General features: G+C 47.4%; 1 protein-coding gene across 4 annotated transcripts in view; it reads right to left on the bottom strand.

Annotated features, from left to right (window-relative positions):
* Positions 1 to 19,044: 19,044 nt before the first annotated feature.
* The window catches only part of LOC129635759 (cytochrome b5), a 58,233-nt gene continuing 56,740 nt past the window's right edge, over positions 19,045 to 20,537 (bottom strand). For 3 of the 4 annotated variants that reach the window (XM_055558898.1, XM_055558897.1, XM_055558901.1), the window contains one exon: positions 19,045 to 19,306. In XM_055558898.1, the coding sequence (XP_055414873.1) occupies positions 19,159 to 19,306 (148 nt within the window). In that variant the 3' untranslated portion in view covers positions 19,045 to 19,158. The remainder of the gene's footprint in view (positions 19,307 to 20,537) is intronic. The other variant, XM_055558900.1, reaches the window with a different exon arrangement.

The following is a 20,537-nucleotide window of genomic DNA, read 5'->3' as shown; positions in this document are numbered from 1 at the left end:
GGCGGCAGCTCTATCCTTGTTTTTGAGGAAACTCCACACTGTTTCCGTAGTCGCTGCACTGATCTACATTCTCACCAGCAGCACACCAGCATTCCCTGCTCCCTACATTCACACTGTCACTTGTTCCCTCTTTTCTCTCTGATAGTATTCATCCAAACAGGTGTCAGGTGATGTCTCACTGGGGTTTGGATTGCATTTCCCTGATGGTTAGTGATGCTGAGCACCTTTTCATGTACCTGTTGGTGACGATGTGGATGGATTTTGCGGGCGTTATGTTAAGTCAAGTCTAAGCCTAATACTACATGGTATCATGTATATGTGGAATCAAAAATGAAAAAGTCAAACTTACAGAAACAGAGCAGAAAAGTGGTTGTCAGGGGCTGGGGGCTGGGGGAAATAAGAAGAGGTTGGTTTTAAAAGGGTACAAATTTTCAGCTAATAAGATGAATGAGCTCTGAGGATCAAATGCACAAATGCTGACCACACTAAACAACACTGTTGTATAACTGAAATGCGCTGAAAGTGTAGGGCTTAAATGGTCTCACACACACAAAAGATAAATACATGAGGTGGTGGCGAATTAACTAGATGACAGACGCCTTTCACAGTGTATATGGATATCAAGTTACTACTGTGTACACTTTAAATATCTAACAATTCTGTTCGTCAACTACACTGCTATAAAGCTGAAAAAAATTTAAAGTATGTTTGAAAAATATGTCTATCAGAGAAGGCAATGGCACCCCACTCCAGTACTCTTGCCTGGAAAATCCCATGGATGGAGGAGCCTGGTGGGCTGCAGTCCATGGGGTCGCTAAGAGTCGGACGCGACTGAGGGACTCCACTTTCACTTTTCACTTAAATGCATTGGAGAAGGAAATGGCACCCCACTCCAGTGTTCTTGCCTGGAGAATCCCAGGGATGGCGGAGCCTGGTGGGCTTCCATCTATGGGGTTGCACAGAGTCGGACACGACTGAAGCGACTTAGCAGCAGCAGCAAGAAGGCTGTGGTTGCACTAGGAAACGTGCTTAGGAGGGTGGTGAGCGGCACAGATTCTAGAGAAAGCCACACTGGAAGGTGAGAAGCGACGCAGGCCTGGGAACCACGGTTATCAGAGGCCCCGCGGCCGGGGTGCCGCATAGCTCAGACCCCCTGCCCGCCCCCCAGTATCAGCTCACCTCCCAAGTGCTAACTTGTTTCTTGAGTGTTTGGATGTGTGCATGGGTGCTGTTCAGGAATAAACTGACACTGTGTGTAACTAATCTTGTGCAAGTCAGGCTTTAGGTTCGAATGTCTGGAACCAGATCAGCAAGCTTAGGCACAAACTTAGGCAGAAACTGAAAAAGCCGTGGAATCCAGGCTTGAACAGCCAAATGGTAAGGAGGTCATGACCCCTCCCACAGGTGACTGGCTCCTCCTCAGCAGAACATCCTAGGAGATGGCCTAGGCTTAGCTCAACATTCAAAAAAACCAAGATCATGACATCCGGTCCCATCAGGGGAAAAATTGGAAGCAGTGACAGATTTTCCTTTCTTGGGCTCCAAAATCACTGTGGATGGTGACTGCAGCCATGAAGTTAAAAGACGCTTGCTCCTTGGAAAGAAAGCTATGACAGGCTAGTCGGCGTATTAAAAACCAGAGACATCACTTTGCCAACAAAGGTCCATATAGTCAGAGCTATGGTTTTTCCAGTAGTCACGTACAGATGTGAGAGTTCGACCATAAAGAAGGCTGAGCAGTGAAGAACTGATGCTTTCAAATTGTGGTGCTGGAGAAGACTGTTGAGAATCCCTTGGATTGCAAGGAGATCAAACCAGTCAATCCTAAAGGAAATCAGACCTGAATATTTATTGGAAGGACTGATGCTGAAGCTGAAGCTCGAATACTTTGGCCACCTGATGCAAAGAACTGAGTCCTTGGAAAAGACCGTGATGCTGGGAAAAACTAAAGGCAGGAGAAGGGGATGACAGAGGATGAGATGGTGAGATAGCATCTTCGGCTCAATGGACCCGAAGTGGAGCAAACTCCGGGAGCTGGAGGGCAGGGGAGGCTGGTGTGCTGCAGTCCATGGGGTTGTAAAGAGTCAGACATGACTTAGCGACTGAACAGCAATAACAACAACAACAGCCATGTGTGGCCTTAATGGGAGCCCAGCAATTCTGCCAGAGACATTTGGTTGGAATGGGGGTGGCAGGGAAAGGGGACCACCCCCAAGTAAGTGGCAAGTTGTTGGGTGATGGTGGGGATGGTTCTCACCTGCAAGACACAGACATCCATCACATGGATATCCAAGTTGCAAGTAAGTAAGCTGATTTGGGGGGTTATTTTTTTAAGACAACTTCTAGTGGCCAGATCATACATAACTCAGTTTTTTGTACCTTTTACTCAAGAGTGTTCTATGTTGAGACCAGGGATTCAAAAACATCTTTCCTGCAACAGTCATTTAAGGCATGCCTAGCTTATTTCAGGGCTTATGATCAGTGCTGAGGACCCATTGCTCAGAAGACCTGGTCCTTTCTGGGAGCCTTCTTATACTGCCATTGGGTGACTTTGCCATTCAGAACATCAGTTTCTTCCTCAGAGTGACTGAGACAGTTGACACCCAGCTTCTCCTTGGTAACAAGGAGACACATGGCATAATACCCATACTCTAAAACATCCAAGATCAGTTATGTTCTATTAACTGGTGATATTAAACATGTATTGTGAAAGAGTGTTTTAGTCGCTCAGTTGCGTCTGACTCTTTGTGATCCTATGTACCATAGCCTGCCAGGCTCCTCTCTCTCTCTGTCCATGGAATTCTCCAGACAAGAATACTGCAGTGGGTTAGCCATTCCCTTCTCCAGGGGATCTTCCTGATTGTAGGATCAAACCCGGGTCTCCTGCATCTCCTGCATTGCAGGCAGATTCTTCTTCCCATTAGGGAAGATCTAAGTCTTTGTAGGTGAAGTTAAAGAGAGTTTTAAATTCGTATCTTAAATATTTTCCAGTTTTTTAATGTGAGTAATGTCACTCAAGAAACTTTAGATGAGGTGCAGTGAGGTAGAGTTTGACCTTATTGATATGTTATTTTTTAGATTAAACTTATTAAGCAATAGTTGGTCACGGTTTTAAGCTTTAAGAGCACTTTTAAGTTTCCTGGAGATTAAAAGCTCACATGCTTAAGTGAGTGAGCAACTCACTTTTTCTCAGAGTCATGAGACTAGTAAAAAATTTATTTTTCACTGGCTATGACTGAGTATCTGGGAATCCATTCTATAAAATGCTTCCATGCAAAGGGCAGCAGGGTTGGGGGAATGGGAGGAGGAGGCAGAGGACAGTAGCAGGTTCACTGACACCAGGGTGTTATCAGCAGGAGTTGACTTGTGAGACATTGTTTTGCTTTTCCAAAGAGCAATTGGCTTAAGATCTTGAGTATTGTCAACCAAAAATAAATCGGTATAGAAGAGTGAGAAATGGCATCTATCAGAAAAAATATACCATTTGTGTGATATGGGAATATTATTTCTAAGTCCATGACATATAATCAAAAGAGGGCAGCATGTCATTGAAATGGCAGAAATTAAAAAGCGGGAAAGATGAGACCCATTAGTTTGGTTCAGTGAACTGTGAAATCGTCCCTATTCATGTCTGCTCAATTCCACTCAGTGCTAGAAGCAAAAGTGGCTTCAGAAAATGAATACTCACATTTGATCATAAAAATGCTGAATGTTTAATAATTATTTTACTTAGTTTCTTATAAACATTCACTGGGAAGGTGATATAATTGTATTATGCTGTGTGCGTGCCAAGTTGCTTCAGTCGTGTCTGACTCTTATTTGACCCCATGGACTGTAGCCCCCCAGGCTCCTTTGTCCATGGGATTTTCCAGGCAAGAATACTGGAGTGGGTTGCCATTTCCTTCTCCAGGGGATCTTCCCGATGCAGGGATCGAACTAGCATCTCTTATGTCTCCTGTATTGGCAGGCAGGTTATTTATCACTAGCATCACCTGGGAAGCCCGATTATGCTGCAAGCAGTCAGAAATAAAAGATCTTCATGGAGAGATGTAAAGGTGAATCACTGCAAAATGTTTAGTTGGACTAGTGCTTGCAGTGTAATTCATGTTACTTTGAAAATGCAAAATAACCAGACATAGTTCTAACTGTGGGAAATGATATAGAAAAGAAATTCTATTTTTAGATCTGCATGTCCGATAACGGTATTATTATTGCGATCTTAGCCAGAACTCCAGATTTAGAATATTTTCCACTCTCAAAATAGAGCATCTATTGGCATGTGAACTATATCTCGATAAAGCTGTTAAAACAGGTCATGTACCACGTTCAGAACCCATACGAACTAAAATCACGGGTAAATCATGTATACTCTCAAGGACTATTTTCTAAACTATGATTCATTATTTAGATTTCATCAATCTGAACATGTTACAATTCTAGCCCAGAATCTGTGCCTATGTGAACATTACCTTACTACCAAAACCCAGGTAAGAGCTAACATTTATTGAATACCCACTAAATACAATAAGATGCTCCAAACACATTACATGAACTCACTCACTGAATTCTCACAGTGACGTTAGGAAGTAGGAGCCGTTACCACCTCCGTTCTATCAGAGAGGAAACTCAGACACAGAGTCTGTACAAATCGCCTGAGCTCACCCACTGAGAGACAGGGCCAACTTCTGAGCTCAGGCAGCCTGGCTCCAAGTTATTTAGTTGTTGTGTTTGACTCTTTGCGACCCCATGGACTGTACCTCACCAGGATCCTCCATCCATGGGATTTCCCAGGCACGGATACTGCAGTGGGTTGCCATTCCCTTCTCTAGGGGTTCTTCCCAACCCAGGGATCAAACTCAGGTCTCCCAAACTGCAGGTAGATTGCCTCCCTCCAACCCTAATGCAGAAACATGAACCAATAGAAGTGCCCACCTTCTCCCCATTTCTGCTCTAAACACCGGCTGCTGCTTATTACTAGTTAACCTGCTTTCTCTTTTGCATTCAAATATTTTCATGTTAAGACTTATTGATAGTTTTCCTAATTTCAACCCTCCTCCCCAGGTGATGAAAACATAGTGTTAATCCACCTTCAAACCTTCTCAGGTGATGAACGGGCAGATAAAGGAAGTTTATCCGGAATCTCTCCTGTAAGGCCAGATGCAGGGGAGATGTGACCTACAGCCGTGAGTGGCACAAGGAATCAAGATAGTTGGGTGGCAATCGAGGTAATGTCCAATTTCATGCAGCCCACCTTCCTTTACAATACAAAAAATTGTATTGATGTCTAGTTGATTAGAATGTTATGCTAAACCCACAGCAAACATTATCCTCAATGGTGAAAAATTGAAAGCATTTCCCTAAAGTCAGGAACAAGACAAGGGTGCCCACTCTCACCACTACTATTCAACATACTTTTGGAAGTTTTGACCACAACAATCAGAGAAGAAAAAGAAATAAAAGGAATCCAGATTGGAAAATAAGAAGTAAAACTCTCACTGTTTGCAGATGACATGATCTTCTACATAGAAAACCCTAAAGACGCCACCAGAAAATTACTAGAGCTAATCAATGAATATAGTAAAGTTGCAGGATATAAAATTAATACACATAAATCCCTTGCATTCCTATACACTAACAATGAGAAAACAGAAAGAGAAATTAAGGAAACAATTCCATTCACAATTGCAGTGAAAAGAATAAAATACCTAGGAACAAATCTACCTAAAGAAACAAAAGACCTATATATAGAAAACTATAAAACACTGATGAAAGAAATCAAAGAGGACACTAATAGACGGAGAGATATACCATGTTCACGGATTGGAAGAATCAATATAGTGAAAATGCGTATACTACCCAAAGTGATCTATAGATTCAGTGCAATCCCTATCAAGCTACCAATGGTATTTTTCACAGAACTAGAACAAATAATTTCACAATTTGTATGGAAATACAAAAACCTCGAATAGCCAAAGCAATTTTGAGAAAGAAGAATGGAACTGGAGGAATCCACCTGCCTGACTTCAGGCTCTACTACAAAGCTACAGTCATCAAGACAGTATGGTACTGGCACAAAGACAGAAATATAGATCAATGGAACAAAATAGAAAGCCCAGAGATAAATCCAAGCACCTATGGACACCTCATCTTCCACAAAGGAGGCAAGAATATACAATGGAGAAAAGACAATCTCTTTAACAAGTGGTGCTGGGAAAACTGGTCAACCACTTGTAAAAGAATGAAACTAGAACACTTTCTAACACCATAACAAAAATAAACTCAAAATTGATTAAAGATCTAAACGTAAGACCAAAAATTATAAAACTTCTAGAGGAAAACATAGGCAAAACACTCTCTGACATAAATCACAGCAGGATCCTCTATGACCCACCTCTCAGAGTAATGGAAATAAAAGCAAAAATAAACAAATGAGACCTAATTAAACTTAAAAGCTTTTGCACAACGAAGGAAACTATAAACAAGGTGAAAAGACAGCCTTTAGAATGGGAGAAAATGATAGCAAACAAAGCAACTGACAAAGAATTAATCTCAAAAATATACAAGCAGCTCCTGCATCTCAATTCCAGAAAAATAAATGACCCAATCAAAAAATGGGCCAAAGAACTAAACAGACATTTCTCCAAAGAAGACATACAGATGGCTAACAAACGCATGAAAAGATGCTCAACATCACTCATTATCAGAGAAATGCAAATCAAAACCACTATGAGGGTCCATCTCACGCCGGTCAGAATGGCTGCTACCCAAAAGTCTACAAGCAATAAATGCTGGAGAGGGTGTGGAGAAAAGCGAACCTTCTTACACTGTTGGTAGGAATGCAAACTAGTACAGCCACTAAGGAGAACAGTGTGGAGATTCCTAAATAACTGGAAAGAGAACTGCCATACGACCCAGCAATCCCATTGCTGGGCATACACACCAAGGAAACCAGAATTGAAAGAGACACGTGTACCCCACTGTTCATCACAGCACTGTTTATAATAGCCAGGACATGGAAGCAACCTAGATGTCCATCAGCAGATGAATGGATAAGAAACCTGTGGTACATATACACAATGGAATATTATTCAGCCATTAAAAAGAATACATTTGAATCAGTTCTAATGAGGTGGATGAAACTGGAGCCTATTATACAGAGTGAAGTAAGTCAGAAAGAAAAACACCAATACAGCATCAGTTCAGTTCAGTTGCTCAGTCGTGTCCAAGTCTTTGAGACCCCATGAATCGCAGCATGCCAGGCCTCCCTGTCCATCATCAACTCCCGGAGTTCACTCAGACTCACGTCCATCAAGCCAGTGATGCTGTATACTAATGCATATATATGGAATTTAGAAAGATGGTAATGATGACCCTATATGAGAACTAGCAAAAGAGACACAGATGTATAGAACAATCTTTTGGATTCTGGGAGAGGACGAGGGTGGGATGCTTTGAGAGAATGGCATTGAAACATGTATATTATCATATGTGAAACAGACTGCCAGTCCAGGTTCCATGCATGTGACAGGGTGCTCAGGGCCGGAGCACTGGGATGACCCTGAGGGATGGGATGAGGAGGGATGGGGGAACGCGTTGCACCCAGGGCTGATTCATGTCAGTGTATGGCAAAAACAACTACAATATTGTAAAGTAATTAGCCTCCAATTAAAATAAAAACAAACAAACAAAAAAGAATGTTGTGCTAATTTCTACTGTACAGCAAAGTGACTCAGTTATATATATCTATGTTTATTCTTTTTCATATTCTTTTCCATTATGGTTTATCCCAGTTTATCACTTGTTGTTGGAAGTTTTCCTCTCTTGAAATGAGAACTGAAGCATCTAAACCAGCAGGTTTCAAAGCTGTGAGAACAGAAAGCAAGAACTCTTCTGTGGGTTATTAGGTCCCACCCTGTGGTTCCCAGACAGAGGGCAAAAGAGCATCATCAACCCATCTACTGGCTTAAGGCATCGCCATGTCCTGTGGGATGGTACCCAGCATCCCTAGGGGCTGCCTGCCAGGCTGCTCTGTTCTTTCAGGGCCGCTGATGGGGTGCGTGATGGTCAGCTGGAGGGTGAGAAGAGAGGAGCCCAGGGCTACATGTCTTCACCAGGAAGGAGGATGGTCCCCATGCAGGGCTCCAGGACCTTGGGCAAGGGGTGTCTGAAGTTCACACAGGCATTTCATTCAGGGAGGATAAATCCATACCCAGAAAGGATGCCTTTCCATTCATGAAGAACCAGTCGTGATGAGAGGAGCACAACATCAGTACTTTACCACTAGGTTTCCAGCAATGCCTCTCATCCCTACCCCCAACAGTTACCAGGCAACAGCATCCATTCATGGTTGTCCTGCTGGCAGACTGGGCCCTTGGCAGTGGTGGTACCCAGGTTGCCTTGAGAAAGAGGATGTCTGTGCTGAGCAGTCGAAAACCTCCATCTCTGTTCCCATGACGCACTGAGCCTCCATGGAGCTGGAGGAAGATTCTGGTCCACAGCACAGACCATCTTGTCCACTGACTACTGAGTCTTCTCTGCAGTAGAGACCCTTTGACAAGCATTTACAGGGAGCAAAAATCCTGGGACCCACCGGGGTTATAGGTCTAGGGGCAAAGGCAGGTGGCGAGAACAGACCTCAGCACACAGTCCTTGGGCAGGAAAGCCTGCTTTCCTCAGACAGGGAGAAATCTAGTGAGACGGGCTGGAGCAATCGGAGTAGGGGTTGTCCGGGTTCTTAGTTGAGTCCACTCAGCTGTCTCCCTCCCAAATCCCCAGGTCCCTCCTCTTCCCCGCTAATGCCATAAATTTAACATAAGGGACTTACTGTGGTTGTCATTTGGTTTTCTTTTTTAAATATATTATTATTCACTTATTTTTGACTGAGCTGGGTCTTCATTGCTGCTCACAGGCTTTCTCTGCTTGTAGCGAGTGGGGGCTGCTCACTAGCTGAGGCTGGAGGGCTTCTCATCGCAGGGCCTTCTCCTGTTGTTGGGCACGGGCTCTGGAGCTCAGGCTCAGTAAGTTACGGCTCACTGTCTTAGCTGCCCCCTGGCATGTGGAATCTTCCCAGACCAGGGATCTGACCCGTGTTCCCTGTGTTGGCAGGCAGATTCTTAACCACTAACCAACCCCCCAGGGAAGTCCTGGTTGTCATTTCTGCTGGCCACACAATTAGATACTGGGCCTGATCCACAGCCAGGCCCGCCTTGTGGCTACAAGAAATGAACTGTTGTTTTGACGCTGACCTCTGAGTGACCTCTTGGATTTGTGCCTAACCCAAGACTTCCAGCTCAGAACTGGACGGCCGTTTCAGAAGCTTTCCAGCACCATCTGCGTGATCATTATTACTGCACATCAGTGGAATGTAGCCTCTAGTTTGTATCCCAGACCCTTGAACTCAACCAGCATCCCAACTCAAACATCAGGTGACGGTTTAGCCCAGAGAGGTGGGAGCCATGGCAGGCCTGTCCAACAGAAAGCCAGCGCCAGAAAGTGCAGCCACCGCCTGAGACCCAAGGAAACATGGGGAGAAAAGCCCCTGTGGCCTGTCCCTTCCTCCTGCTCAGTCCTCCGACCCTGGTCTCCATTGACTGAATCACCTTTCTGCTGTTTTTGTTCAGTTGCGTAGTTGTGTTTGACTCTTTGAGACCCCATGGACTGCAGCACGCCAGGTTGCCCTGTTCTTCACCATCTCCCGGAGCTTGTTCACACTCATGTCCATTGCATTGGTGATGCCATCCATCTCGTCCTTTGTTGTCCCCTTCTCTTCCTGCCTTCAATCTTTCCCAGCATCAGGGTCTTTTTGAATGAGTTGGCTCTTCGCATCAGGTGGCCAAAGTATTGGAGTTTCAGCTTCAGCATCAGTCCTTCCAATGAATATTTAGTGTTGATTTCCCTTAGGATTGACTGACTAGTTTGAGAGTCTGGGAAACGGAGTCAGGGTCAGCTCCAAGTGACACAGAGCCGAACAGGGGACATATGAGGAAGAAATCTGAGAGCACAAACTGCCAAGGACCAGTACCCTGCACGGCAGGCTTAGGGTGAGTAGAACCCAGGTACATAAAGCAGGTCATGCTCACAAAACGGGCTCTGATGGGCAACAACCCCAAGGACTCGCCATGATGCATCTGAATGAACTCTTGTGACTTGTAAATAGAACTACTGAATGTGAATAAATGTCAAGGGCAAAGAAAACACAACAAAGGTAAAATCGAACAAGCAAATACCCATGTCAGATAAGGAGGTCACCACTCCTGATGTGAGGTTCTGGGTCCGGCGGATCCCTGTAGTCCACCTGGGAGGGGAGTGTGGACTTGCTCCGGGCAGAGTTGGAATGAGCTGGCCCCCTCGCCCACACACCTTCCAGATCACAGGTGCATCCAGAACTCTGCCCTGGCAAGCAGATTTCAAGCACCTCTTTTGCAACCCTCTACATATCTTTTCAAGACATACCAAGTATCTCAAGGAAGTCAAAACCATCGCTACTACCAGAGGTTAGACTTGGGGCTGGGGGTGGGGGAAATCAAACTTTTCAAGCTGCAAGAGGTCTTAGAGTGACCTCATCTAATAAGGAGCCACCTACAAGTGACATACTGTCTATCTTCAGGAGAAAGATGACTCGAATGTTACATTCAAAGGCTGATGCACTGTTGCGAGTCCTGATTTTAAGTTGCCGTTTCTTCCCTTTTGCAGAGGAGACCTGTTAACCCTGTTTTCCCTACACAGGCCCTTCTGCAACAAGGTGTACTCATCACCACCCAGGGCTCTGCCACTGAAGAAATCTGCACCCAAAGAGGGGCGTGGCTTGCTGCCCAAGGTCACATAGTCAAGGGCAAAGCCCACATTGAAAACCCACCTCTCCTTGCTCCCAAGCCCAGCGCTCCTTCCTGTTCAACCAGTGCCCGCTGCCAAGAAAAAGATGTGAGCTCTCACTTCAAGCCCAGGAGATTACGATGAGGCAACAGACCTCTAGTCCGGCCCAATGGCCCCCGAGGCCAGGCCGCCCTGCGAATGATCGATTGCGCCAGCCCCAAGCTGTGTCTCAAGACGGCTTGAAATATCAATCCCAACTGCGACATATGGGACTTCAAATGAAAAATTTGAGAAGAAGCCAGACTTGGGACAACCCAGGCTTTCATTTGGGAAGAAAGCACACAGTACTTCGAATCCTACGTGTCACGCACATTTATTTATCTCTTGTCTGGCTCTCGTCCTGGGCTCTCTCGGAACACGGGGCGAACGTCTGTGACGGCAGGGGTCCCACGCCCTCCCTGCCTGCACCCGCCCACCACCTGTGCTAGGTGCTCACAGCTCCGGGTCTCTAGAAACGAGTGGTTCCAACAGGGAGCAGCACTTGAAAAATACATGCTCAATAGATGAAAGCACCAATGAGGAGAAGGTGCTGGTCAGTCATCACGCTTTCTAGAGACTGACGATTCCTATAGTTCCAAAGGTGATGTGCCACGTGCTCAAGTTCTGCTGGCATCTTCCATCCACCAGGCAATATATGTGAAGCAGTCACAAATTAACAGTCCTTGAAATCGATTTCTAAATAACCCAACAGCTGAGAAGTATAACTCCTAAAATATTTGTTGGAAGAATATTTATAGATGGCTTGTCGTTGTCATAAAATAATATGACATAGCATTATGCCTTAGCACTGTATAAGGGCTAATATGAACATTCTGGCTTTATTTATTTCTTTTTGGCTGTGCTGGGTCTTGGTTGCTCTGCACGCTTTTCTCTAGTTGCAGTGAGTTGGGGCTGCTCTCTAGCTGCAGTGAGCGGGCTTCTCACTGAGGTGGCTTCCCTTGTTGCTGGGCGTGGGCTCGAGGGCACACTTGTGGCACATGGGCTCAGTGGTGGTAGCTCCCGGTGCCCTGAGGCATGTGCAATCTTTCCAGACTAGAGATCGAACACATGTCTCCTGCGTTGGCAGGGGAATTCTTCACTCCTGAGCCCCCAGGGAAGCTCCCATCCTTGCTTTTAACTTCAGAAATGTTTCTTAAGTAGGTTAATATGCCCTATGATATCTTTTTAAATATGAATTAAGATTTTATTGAGTGGTTTCCTTAGAAGACTATTCTGAAAAGGAAAATGAAAAGATAACTCAGTGAACATTGGCACAGACACAGATTGGATGGAACTTGAGTTCGTGAGCTTGGGTTTTTGCCATCGAAGCCTGTGATCTGAAACTGGGCTAGGAGGTCCCAGGAGGCCGATCCTGGGACAAGCCCACGAGAACAAGCAGTGCATGTGGGGGGTGAGCCAGGGAAGGGCAGACAGGCAGCCGAGGCTGTGACAGTGGAGGAGGGACAGGGTGCAGACATCAGGGCTCAGCGAGGGCATGGGGCACACTCCAGCCCGTCCCCTGCCGACAGGAGGAAGGGGAGGCGCTGGCCCCCCACTCCAGCCCTCACTGATGGAGCCGCTCCTAGGAGATCGCCTCCCAGGCGCTTTAAGCCCCACCAGCTGGCCAGCCACGGTCCAAGGCAGAGCCAGAGAACATCCCAGAGGCAGAGAACGCAGGGAGCCAACAGCTCCAAGGAGAAGCGGCCAGGGAGGCTAGGAGGATGTGGCCAGCTACTTGCCCTCTGCCCTCTGCTCTTCCTAGGCTTGGGAGCCCCAGGCCTCTACAAAGACTTAATATCATGGAGGCCTCCTCACCGGGGAATATCTCCTGTGATGCCCAGTCATTCTCCAGAAAGTACAGGCCCCAGCTTCCCTGGACGAGTGTGGACACCCTAAGTGAGGGGTGCTGTAGCCTGGTCCAGTGATGATAACATTGCTGAAAGACAACCATTTTATTAATGAAAACCACACGCTCCGTTTATATACACTTTCTGCATCAGAAATGCCATTTCAGAAACAAATATGTTGACAACCCAGGACATCGAAAGAAGAGACTCACTCATAAAAAACAAAGCCAGGGAAGCAAGTCATTACTCACCAAAGAAATGTCAAATGTGCTAGAAGAAAATATCCTTTAGCTCACCAACCGGTGGCTGATCTGCTAGGTAAGAGTGAGCAGTTTGCACCTTTTGGTGGCTCAGGGAGTCCTGGAGAAGAAGAGCGGCCTGGCTGGGGCTTGGCTGGGAAGGACAGAGACACGACGAGGGGGTCAGAGGAGTGGAGCGTGGGGTGCAGACCCACGCTGGGCAGGGCGGTCCTGGCTCCTGGCCGCAGCTCCGGCAAGCACAGGAGACCCAGTGCAAGCGGCAGACCCAGGCCCACCATGACATCCCGCAGCCACCGGGAGACACACTGCATTCTCTCTCGCCACTTCGCCCGCCAGGGTGCCATCCAGGTTCTGATTTTGCCAACAGACCCCCTTTATGGATTTTTCCGTCCAGCACAGCGAGCGCCCAGGATCTGGTACTTCATTCATCTACCGTGTCTCCTTAGTCACCTTTACCCTGGAACATTCCAGCAGCTTAAAAAAAAAAATTTTTTTCATGGTATTTGGTTTCTGAAGAATAATTTCCTCCTCCCTTTTGAATAGAATTGCTCTCATTTAGGGCTGGACACCTTTCTTGCCGGTGAGCCACATAAGCAATGCTGTGTTCCCTGCAGACGTGCAGTGGCCTCTGGACCCTCTCTGACAATGCCCATCAGGCGTCACCCAGTTCCTATAGCGTGGTTCCTCTGTGGGCTTCCCAGGTGGTGCTAGTGGTAAAGAACCTGCCTGCCAGTGCAGGAGACACAGGAGATCCAGGTTTGATCCCTGGGTCAGGAAGATCCCCTGAAGGAGAGAATGGCAACCCACTCCAGTATTCTTGCCTGGAGAATCCCACAGACAGAGGAGCCTGGGGGCTTTAGTCCATGGGATCACAGAGTCGGACACGACTGAGTGACTTAGCACATACACATGGTCCCACTGGTTCCCCTGCAAAGGGTGCACGTGTGCTGATCTTCACAAACCTCCCCTTAGACTCAGCATCCAGCAGGAATTCTTGCCTGAGTCCATCTTTACCATGACGGCTGCACACGATGGCCCATGGCTGACACTCCTCACACGTCACCAGCCAGCACTGGGCATTCCTGTAACCCTCCTTTCTCTCCCATTTATTTATCGTTTAATTATCATTATGGCCTGAAGGTTGCTATTTTTTAAATAGTCAATAAGTCTTTACTGTGCTTAATTGGCTGCTGAAATTGAGCTAGATTTGGCCGATGAAATCCCATCAAGTCGGCTCCCGTGTCCTTTCAACACGCCCCATCTTGATTTTTAATCGCTCCTCATTTTGTGGCATATGCTATCCCACACTCATGCAGTCTACGCCGTCGTAGCTCTGACAACAGCCATCTCTACGAGGAGTCCGGCTGGCTCCTTTTGGTGGGAAATAGTACTCGACACCAAGGTCTGGGTGCGGGTGTGCTCATTGCTCCGAGGCGTACTTGCTCCTAGGCCCTTCGATGGACACAGCGCTCAACAACGTCTTGAATGACTGGACAAATTCGTGCATCCCTGTCTTAGGGATGTCCTTTCCAAGGGTCAGCTTTTATCAGAACCAGCATCATAAAACACAGTTCTCTCCCAGGAACAAAGGGTCCTAGAGTTCAGATGAAGAGAAAATCGATACAGACACTGTGATAAACGACTGGGTTTCCGGTGCAAAGGGTGCGGCTCTGCACACATATCGCCAGGATCAAACGTCCCTCCAGGATGGAGCTGTCAATATCTGAAACCCCATATGGGTCACTAGGGTTTGAATCTTTCCCGTGACCTTGGACAGCAAGCCACCAGCATACTTTAACTAAAAAACAGAGCAGTGAACTTTCTGGGACCTTCATGGAAACCACGGGGAGCACTCTGCCGTCATGTCGATGAGATGAATTCAAGGATGCCCACGGACGCTCTGCGGCAGCCTGGCACCAAAGAGCATGTAGCCCTTGTCCACAATAAACATAGATACTTTACAAAAAGGCACACACAGGCCTATGGTTGCAGCCTTAAACTGTCTTCTAGATGTGGGAATATTAGCCAAGAGCCCTTCCCCTCGCCTTCCTCTTACCCCTCCTCCAGCATTTCAGAGAGTAAGGACTGGACTACATCTAGCTCCAAGAGTACTCTTGGTTTTCAGGATACTCATAGCTTTGGGGCTTTGAGACGGTAAATATTCATGATATGTGAAGCAGCATGATCCATAACTGTATGGTCTTAATTACATAAAAATGGATGCTTAGCTGTGAAAATACACAAGTGAGACCTAGAGGGACACACCAAACGGTAAACTGCTTGTGCTTATGAATGAGTTTGTTTTTTGCTTCTTGTATTGTTTGGTTTCCTATTGTGCATGTGTTAACATCTAAGAAATAAATGTCATTTTGAAAACCTTAAAAAAAAAATCACATGGCTCATTGTGCTTTTGAAACCACTGTCTTTTGAAAAATTTCAAGCACACACAACCACGCAAGAACCCGTGTGGCCTCACCCACCGTTCTTGGTTTGTCCACACCCCTTGCTCCCCCATACGCTCTGGCAAGAGAATTTTAAAGCAAACTTTAGACATATTTTCATATGCATCTCCAAAACTGAGGACAACACCATTATCATCTCCAACAAAATAAAAAGCAATAATCTAATTATCTGATAGTACCCAGCTGATGGGAAGCTCCCTTGGAGGAGGGCATGGCAACCCTCTCTAATGGACACAGGAGCCTGGCAGGCTACAGTCCATAGAGGTTGGACATGACTGAAGAGACTGAACACAGCACACATGCCCAGTCTATGCTTAATCTTCTCCAGTTATCTCAAAAGTGTCTTTTCATACTTGATCTAAATTAAAATCTCAGCAAACATGATGGGTCTATCTCTTACGAGTATTTTAACCAGTAATAGTTCTTCCTTTTTAATTCCATTTACTTGTTGAAGAAACTGGGTTCTTATAGAAATTCCCATGTCTTGGATATGGCCGATTGCCAGATTAACTCTTAATATATGAGAAACAATTAGTCCAGGAGAAATTCCCCAGCAACCCAGTGCGTGGTTAACCCAGTGGGTGACATGGTGATAAGAAGTATGATTGAAAGGGCCCGTGGGGGCCATTCAGCAGATGAGAAAAGCCCAGACAAAGGGGCAGGAAGAAGGAGGCATTCCTAACTCAGGAAAATGCCTCTAGGAATTTGACGTGGGTTCAGCTGACAGAAGGCGGTCCCCGCCGGTAGTTGACAGGTGGGGACCAAGGAACTGGTGTACGTTGGTCACAGGAAAGCCCAAGTCTTCTTTTCCAAAGCTATGAAGGGAGGGCCTTTCCATGGGCGTCCACCATGCGGCTGCCAGCCTGCATTTCTGATCCTCTGCCCTCTCTACACTGGTTCATATTACAGAAAGCATCACATTACCACCATTCTTATCGCCAACAAATGAAAACACGCCTCAGTTCATTTTACAACCTTTCAAACAAACCTGAATGCCCTTTCGATCGCCTTTCAATGTGCATTCTTATTTAATTAACAGGCTTACTTGAATCTTTCCTACTGTTTAAATATCTGGGTATGCTATGAGGCCAAGGCCCATGGGCACACGGACACGCATGTGGGAGAACCAGGGTGGGTCAGCCTCTCTTAACCCGGCGTCTCATACGGGGCACCGCCCCATTTCTCCCCTGATCTAGTTTCCTGGAGATGCTGGTCACAAGAGGCCACACACCAAAGGGGCTGAAAACAACAGACACAGACTGCCTGGCAGCGCTGGGGGCTGAAAGTCCAAAACTGAGGTGTGGGCAGGGCTGTGCCCCGTCTGAGCCCAGCAGGGCAGGGGCCTGCCTCCCAGCCCAGGAGGCTGCGGCAGCCTTTGTCTTCCTCAGCTTACGGTTGCATCGCTTTCTCTCTGCCTTCACCGGCACAAGGCATTCTCCCTCAGTCTGTCTCCCTGAGAGCATCTTATAGGGACACTGATCATACTGGATCAGGGCCTACCCTGCTCCAGTAGACCACATCTTAACAATGGCATCTGCGACCACTCTATTTCTGAATAAAGTCACATCCTGAGGTGCTGGGGCTTTGGACTCCAACATGTCTTTTCCGGAGGACATAGCTTTTAACCCATCACATTCTTCTCGCACATATAATTTCAATATAAATAAGCACACAGGTGTAGCTACAACAAAGTACAGATTATCAAGCCCCCCACAACTGAAAATTATACATCTGCCCTATCCAGACCAACCTATGGAATTCTCCAGGCCACCAGTGTCTGGAGACTTTTTGTTGTTGTTGTTCAGTCGCTAAGTCATGTCCGACTCTTTCACGTCTCCTTGGACTGTAGCTCTGGAGGTCTTTACGATGCCACTGTTCTAGAAAGCAGTTCACCACGGTTCCTTTACCAGTAAACAATAAGTGTACGAGCTCCTATGAGCCAGGACAGGGTGGAAGGAGCACAGAGATACCGGGAACCGGAGGGGGCAGGATGCCGAGAGCAGAGCCAGGTCCAGAAGCCTGCACACAGCCAGAGCAGTGACTTAAGACACACACGCGTGGGTCCTCCGAGCTGAGTGACCTTCTGCAAGTCCCTGAGCTTTGCTGAATCTCCTTGTCCTTCTCTGTGAGAGGCTAAGTGGGCTTGCAGGGTTGCTGTGAGGCTGGAGTGAAAGGATGGAGGCGTGATGCTCAGCAGACAGCGGTCAGGAAACGGCAGGTATGGCCGCCTGCTTCAGCCAGGCACAGACGGCACGGAGGAAATGCTGGAACCCACCCCAAGGACTTGCACGCCCGGGGACTGTCTGGGCTCCCGCCTCCTCACAGGCTTGTCAGGGTGACTCGCACACTTCAGAGGCAGGCTCTGGGGCGGCAGAGGGGCCACCCCGCAGGGCTGCCCCATCGGGGACGCCTGGGGCTGAGAGAACCGTCGTGGGTGGTTTGAACCTCAAACCAACAGGAAGGTCGCTTGTGGTTCACAGAAGCAGCACCTCGACCTGGTGTGCACGGGGTAAACTTTGACACAAACTCTGCTCTGTGGAGAGATGTGGAGAAAGGAAAGGTGACCCACGAGTGCGCCTGTGGCATTCCCAGGGAGGCGAGATGACCGGCAGTGATATTCCTGCTGGCCAGGAGTCTTGTCGCCGGGGCAAGGAGGGGAGGAATCAAGCACTGTCCTCGAGCGGCTGAGAACGGGGGGTGCAGGTGTCCGCTGGGGCGCACGGATGGGGGTCGTCACAAAGGGCAGGGGGTGCTCAGTTTAGGGACTGACGCGTGTTGCCCCATAGAATCGCAGAAACGAGTGAGAAGGCTCTGGGAATGCAAATGTGAGAATGCCATGTAGCAGAGGGACGGAATTCTGCACCAGATGCGTCCGCGGCTCTTCCCCAGTCCAGCAAATCACACCCACTCTGAACCAGAGGTCATGATAATGTGTGACCAAGGGTTCTATCCAAGGTCTAGATGACGGAGCAGAAATCCAGAGCAAATAAACACCTGGCTGATAAGATAAAATCAAACGGGTATGCAGTCTCTGCCAAAGGCTCTTGGCTCACCTGGCTCCCGGGTGCACTCTTCCCCACTTGAGCTCAGCAGAGTGGCTGCAAGGAGCTTGTCTCACATCCCACACCTGTGCCTTTCATCTGCACCCACTGTGCAGGAACATGGGCTCACTACTTACGTGTCGATTCTGGTGGAAGAGTCTCCCCAAAACCTGACAGGCATCTCAAAGTTAGGGTCAACATCGGAAATATAAGGAAAGATGCAATCGTTCTTTGGAATGAAATGATTTATATTTATATGTTAGGAGACATGGGAGTTACAGGTTCTCAATGCTATCAGACCCTAATTGTTGTTTTCGTTGCTACATCATGTCCAACTCTTTGCAACTCCACAGACTGTAGCTGCCAGGCTCTTCTGTCCATGGGATTTCCCAGGCAAGGCTACTGGATGGAGTGGGTCACTATTTCCTTCTCAAATCAGACCCCATATGCACTCTTTGAAAACTAAGGTTTGTGATGCTGTCTTAGCCTGAAGTAATTCCTAGATGATAGCACTTACACACTCTCGGAAAGAATCATCATAATAACCTCAATCTAATATGAAGGGAAAATAAAATGGAAGCAGTTCATAATTAAAGAGTAACATTTATTTCAATACATTAAATGCTTGAGGACGGTTTTGCCAGAAGACAAAAAGGGTCCAGGCACGTGTCCAAAGTACCCGCAAGGCGGCAGTGCATCACCGCCAAGACGCACTAGGGCTGCGCTCTGCAACCAGGGCCACGGTTTGGACACAGAGATCACCCGACCCAGGAGGGCTCATCCAGGAGCTGCAGAGTCGGTAGCCGACAGTTAGCAGACGCACACAGGTCCTCCCGGCATCTGTACTGGAAAACGCAAAGCAGACCGTCCAGAAGTCAAGACAAGGTCTGGGGACAAACTCACTGGGCAAATAATGGCACAAAAGGAGACAACGGTCAGAAATAAACAGGGAGCCGTGGTCCCCTAGAGATGTCTCTGATCCTGCCCCAGGCTCTCAGCCCGGGTTCCATCGCATGCACTCACTCCCACACCTTCTCTTTGACATGCTCTGACTCAGCTCCTGCCCCACAGAGTCAGCCTGGAGTGGAAAGGAAGTTTTGATGAGGCCTGTTTGTTTGAGTCTGCTGCAGTGCTGGCCTGAGAAGTGCCAGTGCCAGGGGAGCTCCAGCTGTGAGGAGGTGTGACTTCTAAATCTTTGTTCATCACAGACTCAACAGAGAGCTTGAGGCTCTATTTACACAGTGTCACATCTATTGCAAACGCCTCTTCTTCCCAGGTAAAGACTGAAAATTAGATCACTTGACTAGTGACCTTGGGATTGGAGCTGACACAAGCCTGTACCACACTTGCACAGAGCAGACGTGCCCACAGGCCTGCCTGACTCTGCCCACAAGCCTCGCAGCACCTTTGGCCAAGCTGTCCTTCCAGAAGGTGCTGAGTCATGTGCACTGGGAAGGCAGGGAAGGGCACTGCCAAGCAGGGAAGAGGTTTTCAACTGAGAAGGAACAGCAGACCCTGACAAAACCACCCAAGGCCGAAACTATCCATGACAGTCACAGCGTTTCATTCTGGGCTCCCATCTACTGTCAACCAATATTTCAGAAACTGAGACCTGATAGAAATAAAAAGGTGTTTGCTTTTGGAGTTTGTGTCTCCAAAAAGGTGTTTGCTTTTGGAGTTTGTGCAGGCCATGGACTGCAGCCGTGGACACACAAGTTCAAGAAGTACCTGGATCGCACTCTGCCAGACTAAAAACAGCAGGGGAAGTCTATAAAGGCAAAACCCACAAGATTTCAGTTACAAGAGTTATTTATCAAGAAGTATCACTGGATCTGGCAAGAAGTGAGGGTGCTTGTTAAGTCAGGGTTGGCGGGGGGCTGCAATGGTTCAGAGTTTCAAGAGGGGACTTTGAGATGGTCAGGTTGCAGCCGGCAGGAGTGACTGGTGGTGTCCTTGGTACAGTTCATAGCAGATGGCTGAGGCTCTCAGCGGTGCAGAGATGTGTCTGAGTCCAGATCCTCAGGGGCGGTCCGACTCCATTTCTGCATGCCTGAGCTGTGATAACTCTGGTATAAC

Source organism: Bubalus kerabau, chromosome 21, assembly GCF_029407905.1.
Source record: "Bubalus kerabau isolate K-KA32 ecotype Philippines breed swamp buffalo chromosome 21, PCC_UOA_SB_1v2, whole genome shotgun sequence".
NCBI lineage: Eukaryota > Metazoa > Chordata > Mammalia > Artiodactyla > Bovidae > Bubalus > Bubalus kerabau.
The sequence above is the reverse complement of the archived record's forward strand: the minus strand, read 5'-3'. Positions and strand labels throughout refer to the sequence as shown.